This window comes from Urocampus carinirostris, chromosome 10 (genome assembly GCF_059441175.1).
Source record: "Urocampus carinirostris isolate Australia breed hairy pipefish chromosome 10, RoL_Ucar_1.0, whole genome shotgun sequence".
Classification (NCBI taxonomy): domain Eukaryota; kingdom Metazoa; phylum Chordata; class Actinopteri; order Syngnathiformes; family Syngnathidae; genus Urocampus; species Urocampus carinirostris.
In genome coordinates, this window is record NC_142358.1 from 29,218,852 (window position 1) to 29,244,209 (window position 25,358).

General features: G+C 41.2%; 1 protein-coding gene and 1 pseudogene across 1 annotated transcript; one reads left to right on the plus strand and one right to left on the minus strand.

The window, feature by feature from the left end:
- Positions 1-4,760: 4,760 nt before the first annotated feature.
- Positions 4,761-25,092, plus strand: trarg1a (trafficking regulator of GLUT4 (SLC2A4) 1a). Its single transcript, XM_088346359.1, has 3 exons — positions 4,761-5,513; positions 21,131-21,257; positions 24,385-25,092. The coding sequence occupies exons 1-3, from the start codon at positions 5,097-5,099 to the stop codon at positions 24,393-24,395; spliced, it is 555 nt and encodes a 184-aa protein (XP_088202485.1). The 5' UTR covers positions 4,761-5,096; the 3' UTR covers positions 24,396-25,092.
- On the minus strand, positions 6,933-7,019 carry LOC148358615 (U2 spliceosomal RNA; annotated as a pseudogene).
- Positions 25,093-25,358: the final 266 nt, after the last annotated feature.

The window sequence follows — 25,358 nt, forward strand, 5'->3', positions numbered from 1 at the left end:
CTCCATCTTTTTCTCCCTATCCCTTACCCTTTCATTCTCTTTTTACTTCTCACTCTTTCTCTTCTCTCTTCATCTCTCTCTTTCTCTGTTTTGTTCTCGCCATTCTGTCTATCTCTTTCCTCGTTTTCTTTCTTTCTTTCTTTCTTTCTTTCTTTCTTTCTTTCTTTCTTTCTTTCTTTCTTTCTTTCTTTCTTTCTTTCTTTCTTTCTTTCTTTCTTTCTTTCTTTCTTTCTTTCTTTCTTTCTTTCTTTCTTTCTTTCTTTCTTTGGTGTCAACTCCCTCGGACTCTGATTGGCTCCCTGTTCCTATTTATACCCACTCCTATCTGTCCCCTTTTGTTAGTCTGTCTGCGAACCTCAGTTAACACTAGGCAAGCCTTTTTCGACCCTGACTCACACCTGTTTTTGCTCCCGTCTGTCCCCCGCTTAGACCCGTTTTTGATCCTGACCACATCTACTCTCCCATCCCGGTTTTCAACCTCTTTTGTCCCCGACCACGTCTACTCTCCTTTCCTGGCTTACCAAGAAATGGAGAAGGAATTCTTCCAACAGGACTCTGACGGAGGACGGCAGGCGATGTTTTGAGAACAAGGCCCTGATGACATAGAAACGCTCGGTGTTGTTTTGAGTTTTTCCAGACATCGAGGTGAGGTAATGGAGCCGTGGAGCCCACTTGGGGGCTTCCCTGGCACGCCCATGGGAGGAGCCGGCACACCAGCTTGCTGAAAAACGTGGGCCGAGAGAAGAAGCGAAAGATCGAGAGAGGAGGCTTGACAGAGACTACAGACCCGTTTTTCCATTCCCGACACTGCGATCGCTCGCCACGGAAGTTCCAATTCCGCGTTCAGAGCGACCTGCTTCCTGCGCCCAGCGATCACCGGATCGTGGGGGCAACCCTTTACTTTTCTTCAATAGAACTTGAGAGAAACACAACGCAAGTGGGTCCTTGCTCTGTTCCGGTCCTGACAGAAGCGACATATGAGAAAAATAAGTTGCTTTTTTAGAAACACATTTTAATCAGGTAGCCCTACGCGCTTATCAGCAGGGTTGGGTACGGTTACTTTAACTGGATTACTTTCAATTACTTTTGGAGTACTCCAATACCAAATATGCTAATAAAAGACAAAAGAAACTAAATATGAATACAATGATGACTCACAACACGTGGTCAGATTTCTCTCCTGGCTTTGATCTCTTTGATCTCCGGCAAAACTAACATAAAATGCGACAAAAACAAAATGAAAATAAATCCAAACAGCTTGCCAGCATCATTTTTGCCGTTCCATGTATTCCGTTACTCCCCAAGCCTGCACAAAATTTAGTAATTGTATTCATATTTAGTTTCTTTTGTCTTTTATTAGCATATTTGGTATTGGAGTAATCCAAAAGTAATTGAAAGTAATCCAGTTAAAGTAACCCTACAGCCCAACAATGACCTTATAGGCTCCTTAAACACTTGTACATTCTCGCTTTATGCAAAAATCAAACATTTATCCGTCTTATTTCTCTATTTATTTCCAAACACGCATTTTATGTAGCCGGCAGCATAATTTGTCCAAGATTTATGACATGAGGCGACTCGGCGACTGAGACATGGACAGAAAGTAAATTCTGCAGAGCAGCACAAAGCCTTCCATAAAACACTGGTGCTGATGTTGAGGAAGGGAGGGAGAGAGGGTGTGGGCTTCTGTGAGATCCTGGATTGGAACTCTCCCGTAGACTGCTATGCTCCATCAGCATCAGCACCATCAAGTAAGACGGAGAGACATATTCGCGGCGGATGCACCAGGATACCGCCTTCAAAATAAAAGAGTTGAAGCGAGTTCTACAGAGGCTTTTGTTCGGACTGGAGTACTGTATTTTGGGCTTTATGATATATTCATCTCTCATCGCATCTCATCAGCTGTACCGCTTATCCTCATTAGGGTCGCGGGGGTGCTGGAGCCCATCCCAGCCATCTCCGGGCAGTGGGCTGGGGACACCCTGAACTGGTTGCCAGCCAATCGCAGGGCACACGGGGACAGACAACTCACTCGCTCATTCACACCTAGGGACAATTTTGGACCTGCCAATTCACCTGAAATGCTTTTTGGAATGTGGGAGGAAACCGGAGTGCCCCGTGGAAACCCACGCAAGCACGGGGAGAACATACAAACCCCGCAAAGGAAGTCTGAAGCTGGATTTGAACCCATGCAGGAGGTTCCCATGACATGAAGTGTGCCACACATGCGCTAACCACTGCGCCGCCGTGCTGATATATGATATATTAATTCATGATCAAAACCTCTTATCCTCACTGGATTTGCAGGTTATACTATTTTGAATGTTTAATTTTTAGAAATGGAATAGAGTAGTGAAGGATTTTATACATTTGACTATAAAAGATTTTATACGATTGAATACAAGGTACATTTATTGAGTGCAATGAAGATTTTCACAGAGTAGGCTATAGTTCAATGACAGGTCACGCCGTTCCAAGTGCAGAATATTTTGACGACGGAATTTTGATAACAGGACTCTGACGGAGGACGGCAGGCGATGTTTTCAGAACAAGGCCCTGATGATGTAGAAACGCTCTGTGTTGTTTTGAGTTTTTCCAGACATCGAGGGGAGGTAATGGAGCCGTGGAGCCCACGTGGGGGCTTCCCTGGCACGCCCATGGGAGGAGCCGGCACACCAGCTTGCGGAAAAACGTGGGCCGAGAGAAGAAAGCGAAAGATCGAGAGAGGAGGCTTGACAGAGACTCGAACGACACTAATTCGGCTATATTCGATGGAGTTCACTTAGTTAAATTGTTCAAGGAAATTAAATCTGCCCCCGTGTGGAAATGCCGGTCTCTTGTCCATCTTTTCCATCAAGAAACGAACACGCATAGTTAGGTGAATCTAGGTTGTGGTTGGTTAATGGAGTCAGATAACTAATTCGAACAATTTGGTAAACGGTATATTTTAATATTAAATTCCTAACAGTAACGAGGATTAAAGTATAGGAGCTGTACGAATTTGGAACATTTTGACTCACTGCCGCCATCTCCTGGCTTATGTCAGTTTTGCAGCCTCTGTGAGTTTGTTCATGATGCATGTATGTGCATTTCTTGGATGTCCTTGAATGAACTCTTTTTTTTCATCTTTCATAGGGTTTAAATTAGTCTTTGGATTTCCCATGCTTTCAACATTTTTCATGCTACACTCATAATTTCCCACTATGTTCGAGTCCGAAGCCTTCACTCTGAAAATGCTGGTCTACTAGTGATCCCAAGATGAGAACCACAGGTTCGAGAGTGTTCTCCATTCGGGCCCCGGTGTTGTAGAATGCTCTGCCCCCTAAGATTAGACCTGCAACCTCAGTGGAACTACAGTATTTAAATCTAGGCTTCAAACACACTTCTATTCCATAGCTTATGCAACATTCAATGCAGCCTGGTCATCCTGGAAAGGAGGACGACCTCATGTGCGGTCCCTTCTCAAGGTTTCTTCGTTTACTTCATGTTGAGGTTTTGGGGTTTTTCTTGCCCTCATGTTGGTTTTAGATCAGGGGATGGTGTAATAATAGACTGTGGTTTGCAATATTGTGTGGTCTGTTCAGCCCTTTGAGACTCCTTGTGATTAAGGGCGTCACAAATAAACATGACTTGACTACAAAAACCCGCAGGGAAGTGCAAGCCATCACTCCCCCGAACTAATGTGTTCCGCCCCAAACAGCATTGCTAAAGTAGAGTAGTGGAAAATAGAGCAAAAGAGCTCTTTGAACTCAGTTGAGCATCATTAACACATACTTAATAGAGGAAATACTTAACTTTCAACATTTTAGGATACTTCAAACGGCACTCCCAAACTTTAAGCAAATAAGTAAATCTAGGTTGTATGAATAAAGACATATTGTCATGTCTTGCACGGTTGTCATGGCGCCCAGCTGGCCCCGCCCCTGTTTATTTCTTGTTTTGCTTGTTGGACTTTGTTGCACTCCGGTGTAACATTCTTAGAGATTCATGCAAGTTCTGTTTGATTCTGAGAAATGCCTGGATTGTAATTTTGCCTGCATTTGAGCCCGCTTTTGTTTTGTTTTTGGTCCATTTGTGTGTCTCAATTAAAGTGACAGATCGTCTAAGCAAATGAGTTCCAACTTCCTGCTTCCCAACCCACTTTGTGACATATATGTAATCTTAAAACATTTTATAGCATAGATAAGAATGTACTGTAGGTGAATTTCTCCAGATTTCTTTTGAAGCTGAGAGCTACTTTTTGTTAGTGAGTGGCACCAAGGGTAACCGGTTTGATATGCATTTCTAAAATGACAACTTATAACTTATTTCTATGTTCTTCATGTACCTCAGGTTGAGGTTTTGAATTATTCCTTGCCCTCATGTTGGTTTTAGATCAGGGAATGGTGTCATAATAGTCTGTAGTTTGCAATAATCTGTGGTCTGTGGAGCCCTATGAGACTCCCTGTGATTAAGGGCAATACAAATAAACATGACTTGACTATTACTACATTACAGAAACTAATTTAACAGACAAATTGCATAAAACATAAATAAGGAACTGAAATGAAAACATATTTAAATGTCTGTAAATAAAGCCCCACCTATGTATAGATATACTGTATATATAATTCAAAATGAGACTACACAAACTTTTTTATACAGTATTTTTTAAATGATTACTTTATTTCATTAGACAGCCTCTTCACCGGAAAAGGGAAGTAGGAGTTTTTGTAGCTTGACTGAAGGATTTGGTCCGGTCTCTCCCTGGCAAGCTGCAGGAGTGAGGAGGTTGGAGGGAAGAGAAGCTCAGAGCAGCTCTATAGGGGGAAGATACAGGGTGACTGCTTGTTCATCTTCTTTTATGAGAAGAGAAAATAGAAAAGGACTGGATGGATGACAATTTACTTCGCCTTTTATCGGTCGAATCCAGCACATTTCTGATCTTGGAACTCGAATTAAACAGTGGAGAATTTCAAACTTAAGACAGCGGCATCGTTGTTATTTTCCTTACTATTTGGTCTCCCGATCGAACAGTTTCCGGCTGATATGGCGTACCCCCGAGATTGAAAGGGAAAATAAAAGCAAATTTTGATAATTCTGTGATCGATACAAGCATGGCCATCAACACGGACGCCGACTTCCTCAAGTCCAACCTGGGTGAAGGCGGCGGTGGCGGAGGAGGCACACAACTGGCCGACTTCCAGGAGACGGAAAAACTACTGGCGGTCACCAACGAGCCGGCGGGCCTGAAAATGTCTTCATCCTTCTCCGTCAACATGGACCATGACCGGGCCAAAGGTTTGGAGGCGGACCACAACGGTCACGGGCTGAACGTGCGATCGGGTTCTGTGGGGCAGCTCGGTGCCGCTGCGCCCATGTCGCCGTCTAAAGTCAGCCTGAGTCGCTCATCCACCGGCAACGCCACTGTACAGGAAAGTCCCAAACCCCGAGACTACCTGATCCTCGTCATCATATCCTGCTTCTTCCCTGTGTGGCCCGTCAGCATCGTGGCCCTTGTCTACTCAATCATGGTGAGTGAACAACCCACAGGGTTTTGCTTCCAATTCAGGAACCGCTCCCTTTCTTATTATATGCTTGGTTACAACTTGATGGTGAGTTTATCTATCCATCTATCTATCTACCCAGGTCATATCCAAGACAAACACATACAAAAAGAAAAAAAAACAAAGAGTTCATACTCAACTTTTAGGCTTTATAGCAGGTGATCTCAAACTCAATTTACTTGGAGGCCACCGTAGCAAAGAAAACCTCTGATAAATAATTTCCAATGTACTCAATGTTGTCTTTATTTATTTTTATACAAGATAAGATTTAAGTCCAGCCACATTTATTTGTATAGCCCTTAATCACAAGGAGTCTCAAAGGGCTGGACATACCACAGATTATTGCAAACCACAGACTCTTATAACACCATCCCTTGATCTAAAACCAACATGAGGGCAAGGAAAAGCTCAAGTCAAGTCATGTTTATTTGTGACACCCTTAATCACAAAGAGTCTCAAAGGGCTGCACAGAATACAGATTATTGCATACCACAGACTCGTATTACACCAGCCCCTGATCTTAAACCCACATGAGGACAAGGGAAAACTCAAGTTAAGCCATGTTTATTTGTGACGCCCTTAATCACAAGGAGTTTCAAAGGGCTGCACAGACCACAGATTATTGCAAACCAGACTATTATGACACCATCCCCTGATCTAAAACCAACATGAGGGCAAGGAAAAACTCAAAACCTCAACATGAGGTATATGAAGAAACGTTGAGAAGGGACCGATCTTTTTGGGGTGACGGATCTTTTTATATGTAAAATTGGATGTCAAATGATATGTCAAATTTGTGGATGGAAATATTGAATACATACATTCTACGATCGCAAATATATTGCTTAATGTCACCGTGTTTTATTAAACAATAGCTTTGGACGAGGTAAAACAATAAATCGTATGTAAAACTAGGCCAGATTTGTAAAAAATAAAATGAAAAATAAAGTACTTTGATCAATTAGGTCTCACCTGAATTTGAGGCAAATATCCCAAAATATTCCTTTGCGAAAGGTGTTTTCGTATAAAAAAGAATGTCTGAAGATAAAAATAAAATGTTATTTCACGTCCAAAATTAGTTATTTCTTTTATGAACGGTTCCCGCATGTAGAAAGGTTTCATTGTGCTCATGCATTTCCGATTTTAATTACCGTATTTCCGGTCTGTAAAGAGACAGTGTCTATTATGTCGTGCTTAGTTTTTTTTTTTTTTTTAGGGGGTGAGATTTTGTAATGTTTATTTTTCTTTATTCTTTATCAATTATCCATTATCCGTTATCGGTCAAATCATATTACGCTGCAAAGCCAAGGGCCCGAGACACTTGCTCTCAGCCAAGAGGCCGAGTCACGGTCCTAGGCACAGAGCCATGCAGCGATCAGTGCGAAAGCACCGTTCCCGGAGGTACTGCAATACCGGGCCGATGCGTGGAGTGGACAGAGCAAGCTCTTATTCCATCTCCGGATTGCAAAAATACCAAGAGCTATACATGATGCCCATTTCACATGCCGAAACAGTTGGAATCACGAAAAAAAAGTAAAATAGAAAAAAATAAAAAATAAATAATTACGATTAAAATCAAACTCAATTTATTTGGGGGCCGCTGTAGTTAAGGCTATGGTTTGGTTAAGCCCGATCCGGTTTTCCTCAAGAAAACCTCTGATGAAAATGTTCTTGAGTCAAGTCCTGTTTATTTATATAGCTCTTAATCTCAAGGAGTCTCAAAGGGCTGCACAGACCACAAATTATTGCAAACTACAGACTATTATTACACCATCCCCTGATCTGAAACTTACATGAGGGCAAGGAAAAACTAAAAAACCTCAACATGAGGAAAATGAAGAAACCTTGAGGTAATCCCCCTTCCAGGATGACAAGGAAGAGTACATACTAGAATAGAATAGAATAGAATAGAATAGAATAGAATAGAATAGGGAGACTTAAAGCAACCAAAAAAGTCCCGTTTAGCTTCTCATTGACCAGGTTTTTACGACTGGAAGAAAAAAGGGAAAATTAGAAAGGAAAAAAAAGAACAACAAATAAAACACATTTTTTAAAAGCAAGAAAAAACGAGAAAACATGAAAAAACAAGGAAAAAGAGAAATAAGAGAGAAAAGAAGAAGAAGGAAGTACAAATGAAACAAAAAAAAAGACAGATTTTATCTCCTGTAGCGGCAAGATAGCAGTTCCCTTGCCTCAAGAGGTCATTAACAAGCCAACCACCAAGCAATTCAAAGGGGCACTGGACGTATATTAGGTGGCACCCTCCAGCTGAATTAAGAAAGACCAAAAGAAAGAAAGAAAATAAGGAAAGGAAGAAAGACAGACGGAAAGAAAAGATGAAAAAATGGAAAAGAAGGAAAAAAAGAGAAAAAAGAGAAAGATACAAATAACAGAGGAGGAAATTAAAGAAGGAACTGAAGGAAAGAATTTAATAAAAAAAGAAGAGAAAAGAGAGATAGAGACAAGAAACAGAGGAATAAAAGAAGGAAGGAGGATGAAGGAGGGAAGGGGGGAAGGACAGAAGGAAGAAAGGAAGGAATATAGGAAGGTAGAAGAAAGGAAGAAAAGAAGGATGAAATGAAGGTAAAAGGAAAGCGGTAAAGAAGAAAGGAAGGAAGGATGAAAGGAAGGAAGGAAGGAAGGAAGGAAGGAAGGAAGGAAGGAAGGAAGGAAGGAAGAAAAGAAACAGTTTTGAAGAGACTGCATTTAGAGGGAACCCCAAATCACGATTGTGAAGGATTCCCCCTACCACCTGGACCCTTTGGTGAACTTGCATGCAATTGTAAAGGAAGAGGACAAAAGTCCAAATAAATATCATCGACCGACCACCTCAACCAATAACACTGCCGGTTTTCAACCCTTTATTTCGTCTTGCTTGACTTTACCGTACAGTACTGAAAGCCGAACGCGACTTGAACTGGGAAACAAAGCAAAAGCCACCACTAACTTTTAACCAATTCATTCCGTAACATTTGGCAGCACACACACCTGAAGGAATAAACCCGAGTTTTCTCCGTGAACTTCCTGACATCCGTGAAATGCACACTCGTGCTAGAGGAAGTGAGCCAGGCACTGACAAGAAACCCGCAAGACGCAAAGTGAAGGGGAAGGAAACTAGATCTGGACGCTAATTCGATAGATGGTGAGAGGAGTCCATTTAGTTACTGTGCTGCAGAAAGCGGATTGCGGCAGTTTGCAGGGCGGCGGCAATAAACATCCGACCCCGGCTGCCTACTTTGCGGGGACAATGGCTGTGAGATGGATACCGAATGGACCCCATGCTCTTCCGATCACTAGAATTGAATAAAATAATGTGCTCATAAGTTTACATACTGGAGAAAACAAAACCCTAAATATCGTTTTATTCTCAAATATTATATTTTTGAATCGGGCAGCACGGCGGCGCAGTGGTTAGCGTGTGTGCGGCACAGTTCTAAGGTCTTGGGAACCTCCTGTGTGGGTTCAAATCCAGCTACTGCGACTTCCTGTGCGGAGTTTGTATGTTCTCTCCGTGCTTGTGTGGGTTTCCTTCGGGCACTCCAGTTTCCTCCCACAGTCCAAAGACATGCATTTCAGGTGGATTGGCCGGTCCAAATTGTCCCTAGGTGTGAATGAGCGAGCGAGTTGTCTGTCCCTGTGTGCCCTGCGATTGGCTGGCAACCAGTTCAGGGTGTCCCCTGCCCACTGCCTGATGATTGCTGGGATGGGCTCCAGCACCTCCGCAACCCTACTGACGATAAGCAGTGCAGCTAGTGAGATGAGATGAGACATTTTTGAATCATCATTTAATTGTGAAACTCTGAAAGAACCCCGACCATCCAGCCAAGGCACACTTTTAAAGCCATTAATTCAATAGTTTGTCAACCGAGAGTATAGTATGTCCACCGTGTGGCCCCGAACTAAAACGAGTTTGACAACCCTATAAAGGAAGTCAAATCTTGGATTCAAGAGGAGTGGTGTGGTTTCCGTCCCGGCTGTGGAACACTGGACCGGCTCTACACCCTCTGTGGGGTCCTTGAGGGTGCATGGGTCTGGTCTAAATGTGTTTTGTGGACTTGGGGAGGGTATTCGACAGTGTTCCTTGGGAGGCCCAGATGGGGGTGCTTCGGGAGTATGGGGTACCGCACAGTCTGTGCAGTCCCTGTATGCTCGGTACCAGAGTCTGGTTCGCATTGCTGGCAGTAAGTTGGATTTGGGAGTTGGACTCCACTAGGGCTGCCCATAGACACAGATTCTCTTCATAACTTTTATGGACAGAATTTCCAGGCACAGCCTTGGTAGGGAAGGACCCCTGTTTGGGGGCCTCAGCATTGCATCTTTGCTATTTGCAGATGATGTGGTGCTGTTGGCTTCCTCAGGCCGTGATCTTCAGCTCTGACTGGAGTAGTTCACAGCCGAGTTCAGGGTGTCCCCCGCCCACTGCCTGACTATAGCTGGGATGAGCTCTAGCATCCCCGCGACCCTACTGAGGATAAGTGGTGCAGATAATGGATGGATGGATGCAATTAAAATCAAACCCGGTGAGACTACACGCTAACACCTAACCATCAGTCCTTCAAATGACCCACAACAAGGCATTAAACCTTATTTCATTATCACACTATTTGTACGGTCCAAGGAACACTGATTTGCATAGTGCATTCTGATAAGTTAAACAGTCTTTCCACTTTATTTTATGAAAAATGATAGAGGAGTAAGAAAACTGAAAATCTTTCTAAAAAATACTATACAAGGTCTTTTATGAACGCATACATAGTGAACTGATTATACAGTTCAACGTATGTGTCAATAACCAGAATGCACTATGCAATTTAGTTTTGTGGTATCGTAAAAATAGTGTGATAATTGGATGAGTTCTGAAGCCATTCCGTGTGCCATCCGTACCACAGGTGATAAAGTGTCAGTGCTCTCGCTGCCACCACTTGGGTTTGAATCCCAATGTTTTGCGGTTTATGTCAGTGGCACATATTAACACATCATGTACCATTATACATGGAAGCTCTTAAAATGGCCTACATTTCATACACCATATAGTACACAGGTGTCAAACAGGCGGCCCACAGGCCAGATAAGGCCCTTTAAGGGATTGAATCCGGCCCGCGAGACAACACTCAGAGAAGCGCAGGAGAAAAACAAGCTGCAGGTTGAAATATGTCAACTTGATGATGCCAAAGAAAGGTGCCTCAAACAAAGACTCTGTACTTGTATTTCTTTTTCTCACTCTCTATCTCTCTCTCTTTCTCCCCCTCTCTCTCTTTCCCTCTTTTCCACCCCTTTTCTGCCACTCTCTGTCTCTTTCCGTCTTTTCCACCCCTTTTCTCCCACTCTCTGTCCCTTTCCGTCTTTTCCACCCCTTTTCTCCCACTCCCTGTCCCTTTCACTCTCTGTCTCTCTTTTTCTCTTCTTTGTTGCTCTTTGTCTCTTTCTCTCTCTGTGTCTTTTTAACTTCTTTTGCTCCAACTTTTTCCTTTTCTCTCTTTTCTCTTTCTCTCTTCCTACCCTTTGCACTTTTTTTCTCTTTTCTCTTCTTCTGTCTGTTTATTTCTCTTTGGATTTCTTTCTTCCGCTCCCTTTCTTTCCCCCTCTCTCACGACTTCTCTCTTTATCTCTTCTGTTTCTCACGCTCTCTCCCTCTCTCTTTTTCTTTGTCCCGCCCTCTTTTCTTTTCCCTCCCACTTTCTCTTATTTCTATATCTCTCTTTTTCTTTCCCTTTAATCTACTCGTCCGGCCCCCAACAGAATGTTTGTTCTATCGTGTGGCCCCCGAGTTAAAATGAGTTTGACACCCCTGATATAGTACAATGTGCCTCATGTATGAAAAATAAATGACAAAAGATTACGTTTTAGGGGGTGCCCCTTATAATCCGGTGCGCTTTATAACGTGGAAAATACGGTACAAATGGGTGGCGAAAATGTGTATTTAATTATTTTACAGGTGTTTATTCAACTGCCTATAAAACAGTTCCTGTTGATGAAAGACAAATCTCAACAGACTGCTAGCTTGCTATGAAAACCGATTTTATGAGGACACGCCCAAGAAAATTCATAGTGCGCCTGGGTACACTTGACACCTACAGTCTGTCTGACTGATGGACAAATTCCATTCTGCACTGAAGCACAGCCGCCAGGCTCCGGCATGTTTTTCATGAAAGATATAACACCTACCAGTTTTTTTCCCCTAGCGCATCGGCCGCCTTACATGAGAAAACCGAGCGCAAATGAAAGAAGTTGCGGTGTTACGAGCACGAGCTTGCGATAGAAGCTCTTTATGGTGATGGGAATCTGCTCCACTCACTCTCCAATAGGCAGCAATTTCACAGTTTGTCGGCAAGTCTTTCCGGTTAACAATGAAACTGAACATCACACAAAAAAACCTTTATGTATGTTAAACAATTAACCTGCTTCAAAGAGATGAAAGGCCAAAACAGTCCTAAATAAATTAATTTAAAAAAAGAAAAGAATAATAACATGCAATTCTGTTAAATAGAGAAATGAATGAATAAACAAATGAATGAATGCCCTAGCCTATTAATAACACATGGAACACAGTGTTTGTTGTATTAGGTCTGATGGTTGATTTGGCTTCCGAATTGGAATCAAATAGATGGATAGATACTTTATTCATCCCCGTAGGGAAATTCACGGTTCCAGCAGTATCATTTTGTTGTTTATAAACAGATTAACAGGATGGCCTCGGGGTGCTGTGTTGTAGTTTAGCAACAGCGGAGTGGATGACGTCATACGCTAGGCCAAAAGTTCAATGTCCCTGCAGCAGATGGAAATCTTTGTGCCCAGGGTTACACCACCTTGTGTTCACATAGATAGCGAGTCCGCCTCCTCTCCGCTTCCCGCAGGCTTTTGTGTCTCTATCTGTCCTAACAGCGCTGAAGCCGGGTAGCTCCACATTAGCGTTCGGGATGCTAGACGTAAAACACAGCAAACTGCACGCTTTGATGTTTTTCACCAGCACAGCCAGTTCGTCGGTCTTATTTGGTAGAGAGTTCACATTTACCATGATGACGGAGGGTACCGAAGACTTATAACGCCGCTAGCCGCTTAGCCTTAGCGCCGGCTCTGCATCCACAATAGGGCCCCCTCATCACGCCGGCACGAGAATTCTTCAGGGCATTCCTTGAATAAACGCATTTTTGTGCGTTAAAACCGATACCAATAGGATAGAAAGTAATCCAAAGTGTAGTTGTCAAACGGGACAAAAAACACTAAAGATAGAAGCAGACACTTAAAACAATAAATCACAAAAAGAGAGAAATAACATGGAGCTGCTGAAAAGGCTGTCGATCGTGGCGGCGCCTATGATTCCTGTGGGCAAGTTTTGCCATTCTTCCTAAACATTGAATATTTTGTTTCACATGTTGTTGAATAAATTTTAAACTGCTATCGGAACAAAAAATTAGCATAGAGCAGCAGAGCACGTGAAAACAAAATATCACTAACATAAAGCCTAAACCTGGTACAATGAAAGCAAAAGCATTTTTCAGATATTCTAAATAAATATTTTTGTTGAAATATTATAATTGTTTCATAAACGAACATAAAATGATCAACTATTGAACAATTCGCCAAAAGGAATGTCCTAAATGATCTACATATTATTAAGATTAATCCAGTGCTGGAGTGACTAATCCGGAAAAACGGAAAATTTCCCGGATGTCCGGTTCATGTCACGGCCGACTTTGAGATGGCGAAAAGAGAAAAATAATTTTAACATGTATTCAGCTCTTTGGCCACATTTAGTGCAACAGATAAGGTGAGTTTTACTAATTGGGGGAATTCCCCCCTCTGAAATTTTAAGTTGGTTCGGACCACTCTAACTTTTCTTTTATGTAGCGGTAGAATTAACACAGAACAGCGCGAATAATATGAGTAAGGTACGATGGAGGGTAGATAGGTGCGAGGTGGAGCAGAAAAGAAATGGAAACGTGTTAAAAGAAAGACAGTTATCATTCATTTCACTCATCTTGCACTTTTTTCCTGTCATCGGTGTGTCTAGAATTTAGCAGTTAACTGCCTTTACCGGGTAGGCCTTCACACTTAGATAAACTCGTAGTAATCCCAAAAGCCTCTTCAGATTGTTTTGTAGCTTTTATCCATACATTAATGACATAGTATGTAATATTTTGTACGAAGTTAACTTTAGGGGACAAATAAAGCTAAAGAAAAAAAGAAAACAATGAAAAAAGTAACAACAAAGGGGGGAAAGGCAAAATGAGAGACCAAAGAAAAACAATAATAAAGGAAGAAAAAAGAAGTAAAAGGCGAGACAAATCAACAGAATACAAGGAAAATGAGAAAAGAGAAAGCAGGAAAAAATAACAGAGAAGAAAAAAGCTTGTGAAAAAGCCTACCATGTCATTGGGCTTGCATATAAGTTCCTGTTGACCCTTTCCTGTACTCAGGTTGCATGTAAGCAGAGCTTTTCTGCTTTAAAATGTGTGAAAGAAGCTCACTGTCTCAGGAACCTTTGGAGGCCTTCATGCTAAAATCCATCTATCTATCTATCTATATATCCATCTACCTTGGTCATATCCCTCAAGAGGGGTGACCGACAGCAAGACAAACACATACAATAACAAAGAAAATAAAAAAGGGAAAAAATAGCACAAAAATAAACACACACACAAAAATTTTGGGACTATGGCCAACCCAAATGCCAAAACACCCAAACAAGTTAGGCACCTCGGCACCCAAGTTGGTCATGCTCTCCTCCCTCCAGATCAGACGGGACACAAGAAAGCGGCCATGTCACTCGGGTCAGGGTGACACAACACACTCTTCTGTTCAACAGCAGGGCTCGACAGCTTTCATTGGTTTACCCCTGCCGCATCATACAGGTGCCCTGCCCATCCCTTAGAACCCGTCCAACATCCCACTATTCTTTTACAACACCTCTCACATCTATAGACAGGTCTCATGTCTATAGACAATGACATTGTCATCAACAACGTTGCAGAGACTGGTGCTTTGCTAAGGAGGATTTTGATGTTGATTTCAAAAACATCTAGTGACTATAGGAGTTTAATGTAAAGCCTAAAAATCTGTTGGGAATACAAATGCAATTTTGATTTCAAATGACTAATACTGTGCATAGGTAAATATGTTTTCATCTAATTTTCATTTGAATCGAAACGGTCAAGTGATTTCTGTTAACTCATCAACATTTACCTGAAATTCTTCCCAATAAAATGCTGCTGTTCCATTGATTCAACTTCCTCCTCCATAGCCAAGTGAACGGTCTTAAAATCGAAAACTCCCGGACTGAAAAAGGGGCCCACTCCGGACCAGGGGATATCTATTTACTGTTTATGTTTTCAGAGTCAAAAAATAAAACACTACTTACTTGAATATTCTTTATCCTTAACAAAAATAACAGATAAATGAATAAAATGGAAATAAAAACAGTAAATGCTGCATACTACTGTACTCACCTTTGCTCTCGAAATAAGGAAGATATAATCAGGGTTGGGTAGGGTTACTTTAACTGGATTACTTTCATTTACTTTTGGATTACTCCAATACCAAATATGCTAATAAAAGACAAAATAAACTAAATATGAATAAAATTATGACTCACAACACGTGGTAAGCTTTCTCTCCTGGCTCTGATCTCTGGCAAAACTAACATAAACATATGAAAATAAAACCAAACAGCTTGCCAACATCATTTTTGCCGTTCCATGTATTCCCTTACTCCCCAAGCCTGCACAAAATTTAGTAATTTTATTCACATTTAGTTTCTTTTGTCTTTCATTAGCATATTTGGTATTGGAGTAATCCAAAAGTAATTGAAAGTAATCAAGTTAAAGTAACCCTACCCAACCCTGGTTATAATCCCTCCCTCAAAAGGTCCTAGGCAGGGCGAGGATTCCTTTAAAATGTTGTTGGCTCTGCTGAGGTATCACAAGCTGTCAATGTCCCTTTGACTGGGCAGAGTAGCCGATGATTTTCTGCGCGGTATTGACGAATACGGTTTTTCTGTCTGAAGCCGTGCTCCCAGCATACCACATCATAATCTTGAAAGCAGTATGATCTTATAGGTTGTAATTTTCATGAAATACTGCAATAATGTTGGTCAATACAACCTTATGCACACTACTGTGATAACTAGCAAAATATTCCCTGAATAGTTTAACACCACAAACCTGTCCTAGAGCAATGATTTTTTTCCCACTCAAAAGATTAGTATCACAATCAAAGAATCACTACAATGTGAAGCAAAAATTTTTATTTTTATTTTTAGGTCTCATTTTTGCAGGGACAGACCTGCCTTCATCTTTTGCAGAACACTGCGGTATAACAGTAGTAGTACTTTATAATAAATGACCTCCATTGTTGGTATCACGTGACCAAGCGGCAAACAGGTATCAGATGGCAGATGTCAAACAAAAACCTCATTTGCCAGGCCTCATATCCAGCTAAAATTGATGATGTGCAGCGAGCCTAATGGCTTTTTATTGCCAATTCCGGCCGATCCCAAGGATTTCACGGGTCAAACTGCCAGCTGGGCATGTTTGCCGGTGATCTATTGAACATGTTTTCACAGTTGATAAATACAAGAGATTAAATCTTCGCCAAGGAAAGAAAAACTGAGGGAAAAAAAAAACTCAACAATCGTTTTATAATTAAATCTTACATCCCTGAATCATAATTTAATCGTGAACCTCGAAGAAACCCTGAGCCCTCCAGCCAAGGCAAAATGTACCGTAAAATCCGGACTACAGAGCGCGCCTGATTATAAGCCGCACGCACCACATTTTGCGGAAATAATTAGTTTTGTCCTTACACAAGCAGCACCTGTATATAAGCCGCATGCGCCAACATTCAAACATGTACCACAGTCACAAGTTTAACCCAAACCTGACTTTAGGTGCCGCGATTGTAACTGCAGATTTTTTTTTTTTTAACAAATTAATTGACACTAATATCAGCAAACAAACAATGTGAGGTTTGAACAACACTTCTCGACAATCTTAACAGCAATCAAGCATATTCACAATTTCATTATGTCTGGCAATATGACGTTTTAACATTTTTTTCTGACATTTTTAACATCTTTGTTAGTGTCAATAGATCTGTCCAGGCCAAAGTCCCGCGATTGTTTTTTGGTCCGAACAAATCCATTGACACCAACAGCAGCAAACAAACAATGTGAGGTTCAAGCATATTCACAATTTTGTTATATCTGACAATATGACGTTTTAACAATTTTTTCTGACATTTAATACCGAATCTATCCACCACAATCGGTAACATGAACGGACAATGATACCGGTAGTTAGAATTTAATGCAAACCTTTAAAGTTCAGATCCCGTTAAAAGTAATCCAATGAAAAAAATGTATATTTCCAAAGTTAAGGGTGGGGAAAAATATATATCCACTATTGTCCGCTGCAACAACAAAGAGATTTAACTCAGCTTTACCTCACTTCCCGTCAGCCCGCGTTTGCTCCGCCCCTTCTTTTTGATTCGCTCGTAGAAAACATATCACAATAAGACTCTAAAATAAATACATCACAAAAATATACAGTTGCAAATACATATTATACATCGTTACACATATTTACAAAGAAAGACGGAACACCGAGAGAGTTTTCAAAGCTTTAATAATAATAATAATATAACTTTCATCCCTAACCGTGCCTGTGAAAGGTACCACCACGCTACTCTTAACACGCTCGCAACGCACAGAGAGCAGCTGTTAATAAAAGCCGTACCGCAATTGCGAAATTCATGTTAAACCGTCTTCAGCATTCTCCTTATAACTGTCGCCATTAAGGGCATTTTCTTCCTAATCGGAACGAACCTTTGTCATACGGACAATTCGAACGTAAACTAAGAGTATGCAGATGCAGTCTACCTCGGCGCACAATTCCACCGGTCTAAATCTTACCTTTTGTACTCGAGTACCGCTGGTGGCCGTTAGAAAAATTACATATATTGGCCGCTTCACTGAATAAGCCGCAGGGCTGAACATTTGGGAAAAAAGTAGCGGCTTATAGTCAGGAATTTACGGTACTAGTCTTGTGCAAATGTTTTTCTACCATGTGTTCTCTGAGGGGGGCAGCAAGGCGGCGCAGTGGTTAGCGCGTGTGTGGCAGAGTTCTGCGGTCATGAGATCGAACCTTCCTCTGTGGAGTTTGCATGTTCTCACCGTGCTTTTGTGGGTTTTCTCCGGGCACTCCGGTTTCCCCCCACATTCCAAAGACATGCATGTCAGGTTAATTGGCCGGATCAAATTGTCCATAGGTGTGACTGAGCAAGTGAGTTGTCGGTGTTTTGTGCCTTGCGAATGGCTGGAAACCAGTTCAGGGTATAGCCTGCCCACTGCCCGAAGATACCTGGAATGGACTCCAGCACCCCAACGACCCTACTGAGGATAAGCGGTGCAGATAATGGATGGAAGGATGTTCTCCGAGGGTCGGCACGGCGGATGAGTGGTTAGCGTGTCCGCGGCACACACCTGCGGTCACGGGATCATATTCAGCTACCAGGTTTCCTGTGCAGAGTTTGCATGTTCTCCTCGTGCGTGCGTGGGTTTCTTCTGGGCACTCCGGTTTCCTCCCTATATTCCAAAAACATGCATGTCAGGTTAAATGGCCGGTCCAAATTGTCCCTAGGTGTGAATAAGCATAATTGTCTGCCCTGTGTAACCTGCGACTGGCTGGTAACCAGTTCAGGGTGTACCCTGCCCGAGGACAGCTGGGATGGGCTCCAGCACCCCCGTGACCCTAATGAGGTAAAGCTGTGCAGATAATGGATGGGTGGTCTCTGCGCTAAAATTAGTTCCACACCCCTGATCAAAACAATTAACGTCGCTTTATTTGTTTCCCCCCCGGCCAAACGAAGGAATCTCGTTACTTACCATTGCACATACACATTTCTTGTTCTTTCTGCTGAGCTTATATACTGTGACAATGATTCCTCAAGATATGTGTTGAGTTTTTAACAACAATGACATCTGGGCAGCATAGCTGGTACCAGGTGGGGGGTGAGATGGAGAACGGACAGCTCCTCAGGGAGAAAAGGGTGTGAATAGAGCCCACTTGGTTGCTCCCAATCGCGCGCCACAGAAAACCCTGCCCAATTATAATTTATGAGCTTCGGATCTAATGCGCTTTATCGCCCGGGAATGAGAGCACTGCCGTTGCGCACCGAGCGGATTTGATTCTCCGGCTGCATTGAGTGCTTTGCAATTTTAATGTTGATTTTAATATAGCCAGAGTCAACGCCCAGATCCAGCTTAGATAACCAACTTTAGGTACGACTCCACACATTAGGTGTGTGTGGGGACTGTAACGTAGGATGAATTCGTTTTTTTCTGATATTTTAAGATCAAAAGGAGAAAGAACAGAACAATTACAATGCAAAATTATCCCAAATGTGCTTTTAAAACAGTTTCCTGAACTAAAACTCAAAAGCCAGGATTCCAAATGCACACTAGATCTTTTCTGCGTCCCTCTCTTCTAGCCGATCTGCTGCCAGTGCTCCTCCATTATTAATGACGGGAGAGAAGAACATTTACTCACTTAGACGCCTTCCTCTGGTGCAGCCACAAGAATGTGTGCAGCAAATGCAAGTGTGCGTGTGTGTGCTGACTCTGGATCAATACGATTCTCCCCTGGGAATCTCTGCCCCATTCACATTGCAGTAATGCAGAGGAGAGGGTACTTTACAAAAAAGTGCTATAGGAAAGTTCCAAAAACGGGAACACCGAAAGACCAACTATTTCACACAGAAGGTGGCCAACCTCACAATCATATTATCAGCAGTACGATTGCTTCATTTAACTCAGCACTGACCCTAAAACAGTGAAGTTGTGCCTGTTTTCAGCTTTGGGTTTTACATGTCAAAATGCACTTCCTGTTCAGCCAAAATGAACCATAACAGCTGTAAAATTAAAAAAGAGTTTTACAGTTAAAATATCAACAATGTCAGGGTTTCAATGCAAACACATTGGCCAGTCTGTTAAGCAAAATCAAATATGTTTATAATCTATCCATCTATCCACTTTAGTCACCTTTTAAGACACGTGGTCCGCTGTGTGTCGTAAGAGGCGACTAAAGTGGAGGGAGCGAGGGGACTGGGCATCCTCTCCTCTCTACTCCCTAAGAGACAGCAAGGCAAAGAAAGGGGGGCGGGAGACCGAAAGGTCTCGCAAACCCTAGTTATAGGATCACTAAATGTGAGAGGATGTGGAAGTAAAGCGATTGAGTGGAAGAAAGAGATCGGAAGGATGATGACTAAAAGGAAGGTTGATGTGTTAGCCTTGAGTGAAACAAAGATGTTTAGAATATCATGCTAAATTGAGCGCCGACACTTCAAAACTATAGGGTACAGTTTTTTCCTACAAAATAAGGATACCGATGACCTAAATCCAACAATTTTCTTCAAATTTTAAATTTAAATGTGGCGGATTTTCGACCCGAGCTTCCAAAGTAGCATCCTCTTTACAAATCTTAATGCGCAAACAGCAAATGATCATAACACAATGTACTCATGGCCGAAACAAAATCTATCAAATTGTTTGAGAAAAGCTTGGAGTCTATAAAAGATAATCCTACCGAATAACAAATCACACATTTTTGCACCGGGGTAGGTTCATTTTCAGATGTTATTCATGTAACATAATTTACACCTGTGGCTGAGTGAGGTGTGTGGGCTTTCATATTCTAAAAACACAATATTGATTAAAAGCTATTTGTGTTTAAACTAATGAGACTGTATATAACATCCAATTCTACTAAAAACATTTGGCCTACCATCCCATGTTGAGCAACATCCTTAGATGTCTTTTAAAAGTGTTATTTATCATTGTCTGTAAAAAGTCCTCTCCATTTTATACATATATCAACAGAGAAAACGTTTTTTCCCCTGTGCAGCACACAAACAGGTGCAATTCGAAAATATTCAGCACAAAAGACCGGTCCCCAGATCTCAGCTTAAGTGATGCTTGCTTTCGGTGATGTCACAGCCCTAGAAGATGAAAGCTAAATCTTCAACTTTGAGACTAAAGTTTTTGAGACCCAGAGCGCGTAGAATATTTTGCAACATATTTGCGCCTTTTGAATTCCTTTAAAGATTGTTTTTCCATTATTTCATTTTCAACCACTTTTCTTCATGAGGTGTGCTGGAGTCCATCAGAGCTGAAAGCCAGCAGTGGGCAGGGGACACTCTTGGACTGGTTGCCAGCCAGACGCAAGGCACAGAGAAACCATCAAACCCATACGCACTCTCATTCAACCCTAGGGACTCACCAATTATACTGGATGCAAGTTGTTGAATTCTGGGAGGAAATGGAAGTGCCTAGAGAAAACCAACACGGGTACTGGGAGAACATGCAAACTCTACAAAGAGATGCAAATTGTTGGAATCGAGCCCGAGACCTCTAGGACTGTGAGGTGGACATGCTGATTAGTAGCAACCGAAGAAAGCTTCCAAGATATTATTTAGATACAAATATGTAGCTTGTTTTAAGGAATACTTCGGGAAACCTTTTCAATTAGTGAGGGGAATTCCATTGTTTTGCTTGTAGTGTAAATTCACCATGTGCTTTTGTGTGTCCCAAGTCCAGAAACAGTCTCCAGGCGGGTGACGTGGACGGGGCCAGGAGGTTGGGTCGACTAGCTCGTCTGCTCAGCATCGTGTCCATCGTGCTGGGTGTGGTCGCCATCATTGTCTTTGTCTCACTTTCAGGTACAATCAGAAAAAAATTCTGACAAATAATATGAAATTATATGAAAAAAACACTGAAAAAAACGTATGAATCAAGGTTACCCACCTAGTATTGTACCTTGTTTCTGATTCAGGTTTTGGATCTGGTCGGGTGGGGCAAAATATTGAGTAGGGCTGCAACTCACAACTACTTGAACCGTCGACTACTCACCGACTATTGAAATAATTAGTCGATTAATCGGATAATAATCAATTAAATAAAACAAATATGAAGTAAATTCTGTGGTCAACTTCTTTAACTAAAGTACTCAATGATTCTCAACTGTTTTAAATCAAACAGTTTTCATGGCTAAGGTTTGTCGATTTTTACCGTTTTATCGACCGACGTTCGCTCATCGGACCGTTTCCATTTACTTTCATTTACGTTTGTCAGACACAATCTAGGGTAAAGCTCAAGCTCTTGTTTATATCAAAATATACATGTAAAAATGTGCAATGTATGTTATAAAAACTGCATGGGCTACAATGTTACTTGAATTGCACGCAGGTGAGTCAAACTGTTACAGTCAACTGTTCGAAATGCTTTTTCTTTAAATGTTCTTGCATCACCGGAGTACTGCCATGATACGCAATGTCTGCTTTACAAACTTTGCAAGTTTTCTTTTTATTTGCTGATTCCAGGCAGAAACCTTCGTTTTTGTATGCTACCACTCGTGAAAGAGACGCTTTTGCGCATGACCGACTCTAACAATGTTATAATCATGCAGAAGCCTCACCAGGGTTCCTACAGCCAAAGGCAAATTTTATTCAAGACTATTAAATACTTTTTGAAGCATTTTGGAATCAAATTAAAGACTAAATAAACAAAACAAAAAAAACCCGAGCTATTAACCATGGCGAGAACATTACATTTTCCCCTTCCCATGGTCCAGAGTAAACGTTTGCTATGTGTATTGTGGGTAGACCTAAGACACGCGTCTGCTCTGAAAGGCCCGACTGAAACCACATCACCGTTTTGATAGTTCCGCTATCGAGGTCACGCGATGTTGCCATTAAAGCAAACCGGTGAATTATAAGAATTGATAAATGTTGATAATTCTTTCGAATATAAATCTTAATAATGTGTTCATGTTTTTAATACACATGAAAATCAGATTAAGGACATTTTAATGCCAATTAAGGCCTTTTTTTAAGAATAATGAATTCAAAGCCTTTTAAGACTTTAAGGATCCGCGGGAACCCTGCTCACAATTTTGGAAAAACGTGTCTGGCAAGTCTGGCAACAAAATGAATAGTCAACAATGAATTCCATTATCGATAATTTCTATTATCGGTTTTGTTAACAACATCGACTAATTGTTGCAGCCCCAATATTGAGATTGGTCAATTTTCTTTTAAAAAATGATTTTTTTGATAATAACAAAAACAGAGGCAAAAACTAAGAAGCGAAGACTTAAGCTTGTTACTAACATTTGCTGTTAACGCCTCTTATTTTGACCTTACCTTTTTTTATGAATAAGACATAATTCATTTTGCGAACCTAATTAATACACCCGAATTCCTAATGTTGCAAAGTTGTCTTAACCACCCCAATCACAAACTCAAAAGATAGGGTCACCAAATGTATGCAAAAGATAAGATAAGATTATGTTATTCCGCGTCAAAAAACTTTTGGTGAGCCAATTAAGCGTTCAAAAAATAGAAAACTCTTACCTTGACACCAAAAGAAGGTAATTGTAGAGGATTATTAATCCTCTACCATTTCAAATGTGGGCCCAGGTTTTGTTTCTTCGGCTGTTCGTCTCAGATCAGAGATGATTAAGTAGGGGCGACCAAATAAAGCCGAAAGATATTCCCATGTCTCGCCGTGTGTTATATTCCTGGACCAGACCGAGTATTCGGAAAATATAGAGCGGGAGCGAAGCAATGCAGTTGAGGACATTTATTACAAAGATTCAAATAAAGACAAATGTTTACCATACTATCGATGGAGACGCATCTCCCACCAAAAGGCATGCAAGAATGTTTCTCCCCTGTCTCATAGGAACGAGGTGTGGTTTTGACAAAACAGAAAATTAAACTCCAACACTCTCCTGGGAACTCACATTACAAGATACAAGGATCTCAATGAACAAGAGACTTTTGTTAAAACTGCGATTTTTTAAGGGTTATTGTTCTGTCTTCTTTATTCATTATCCATTATCCGTGATTGGTCAGTTCATAATACGCTGCAAAGCCTAGGAGAACACTCTTACTCTCAGCCAAAAGGCCAAGCTAAGGTCCTAGCCTTAAAGCCTTGCTGCGATCATTGGGGGGTACATAATTATACTTAAGTAAAAAGTCGCAAACATTCCAATTATATTCCAATAACGCACTTATAAATGTTTATGTAACCAAATTATACAATATGTTAACTATATTGATTTCAAGGATTTTCATAGTGTCTTAAGCGTTATATCATACCTGTCAACCTCCACAGCTCCATGCCCGTACAAACTGTCGTATTTTCCCGTACAAAATACAAAATAATCGTACACCATATTTTTTTTTTCGGAATGATGCATGATGGGAAATCCTAAGGCGGCAGACGCATGCGCACATTAGCATCAAACCGCTTGCTACGTTTGCAATGAAAAAAACGATACCGAGATAGAGGATTCCGCGGCGAACTTGTTAGACTTGATTGATTTGCAGTTTCGTGATAATCGGTGTTTACCGGATGGCACCCGTAATTGACAAATTTGCGTTTTTCCGTACAGATTTCCTTGTACGTTGTACTCGTCTTAAAATGCATAAAAAAAAGGAATTTGTACGGCAAAACCGTACAGGTTGACAGGTGTGTTATATTTATCTGTTTTGGAATACAAGTATGATGTGTAGTTGCTCTCATACTGCACAAAACTCACTCAAACACTAAGAACATGTGCGATAAATAAACGCTACCCTTTTCAACCTAATTGGAAATAAGACCCGCAGACAACCTTGAGTAGGTTACTCTTTGTCCAAAACCAACACATTTTGAAGTGTGCACAACTGTGCATATATGTGTGTGTATATTTAATTCATATTTAATGTGCTACGATAAGCTGAATGTGCAGCTAGTTGCCTACAAAAAACAACTAAAAGCTGGTTTTCTTTCCTCTTTCAGCAATCAACTGACACGGATGACCTGAAGGGAATAAACAGAACAGCCGTGACGACCATACCTCGGATGCAACAACAAGAAGGCCATTACAAAAAACATATGAATACATTACACAGCACCTCTGTACTTCTACCATAGCATTGTAATTTTGCCGTCGTGATCTTCAGAATGCAAACCAAATATGGGACTGAAATTTGAAATGCATGCATTCAGCACCACTAATATTTGCTTGACCAAAAAATAAGGATGACAAAAACCTAATCATGAAAAACTGACTCGAGAGACATTTTCAATAGGACTGGATTTTTAGGCCAAAAAAGGAACTTATGGAGTAGATGATTGAAAAATGGAGGACTTTTTCTACATCTGTGATGGGACGCTTCGTCTGGAATTACCTATTTGGACAGCATATATTCTGCGGTGTCGAAACCTTACGAAGCTAAAACATGGGCGATTCCACACGTCCGTTTTCTTACATGTTTGTAAGTAAACGGGAGACAACAGAATTATCTGATAAAAAAAGGGAGTGGCTACATTTGGAATATTGTTTTCTTTCCTAAAGGGATTAATTGCATGCCTGAAAGTGTGTAAATGAGATGAGACCGGCTGAAGACTGATGTACCCCTGACCATCCACCTTAATTATTGCAAACTATAACACTATTATTATTCTGCTTTGTATTACCCAATAAACAAACGCACCGATTTCCAATTCTGTGGCCCACATCGATGGCACCTATTTGAATGTTTGCTCCTAAACATCACCTTGTGACCATGAATCTGTTTACAATCTTTATACTCCTCCGTGAACATTGTGATATTGTTAAAACTGTTTCAGTCAATGATTTTATTTAAACAATGTATTTTCAAAACATGTATTTGAAGAGAGGGTTTACTTAAAGTTGAAGATCTAAATCCTACACAACCGTACACTGCGAGGCTGCAGGACTGACATGATAAATTATGTTTACCCCACAC

What these genes read in the sequence shown, in the direction of transcription:
- trarg1a (XM_088346359.1), top strand. Translation starts at nt 5,097, where the DNA reads ATGGCCATCAACACGGACGCCGACTTCCTCAAGTCCAACCTGGGTGAA. An exon ending in CCCTTGTCTACTCAATCATG is followed by an intron (nt 5,514 to 21,130) that starts GTGAGTGAACAA and finishes GTGTGTCCCAAG; the next exon opens with TCCAGAAACAGTCTCCAGGC.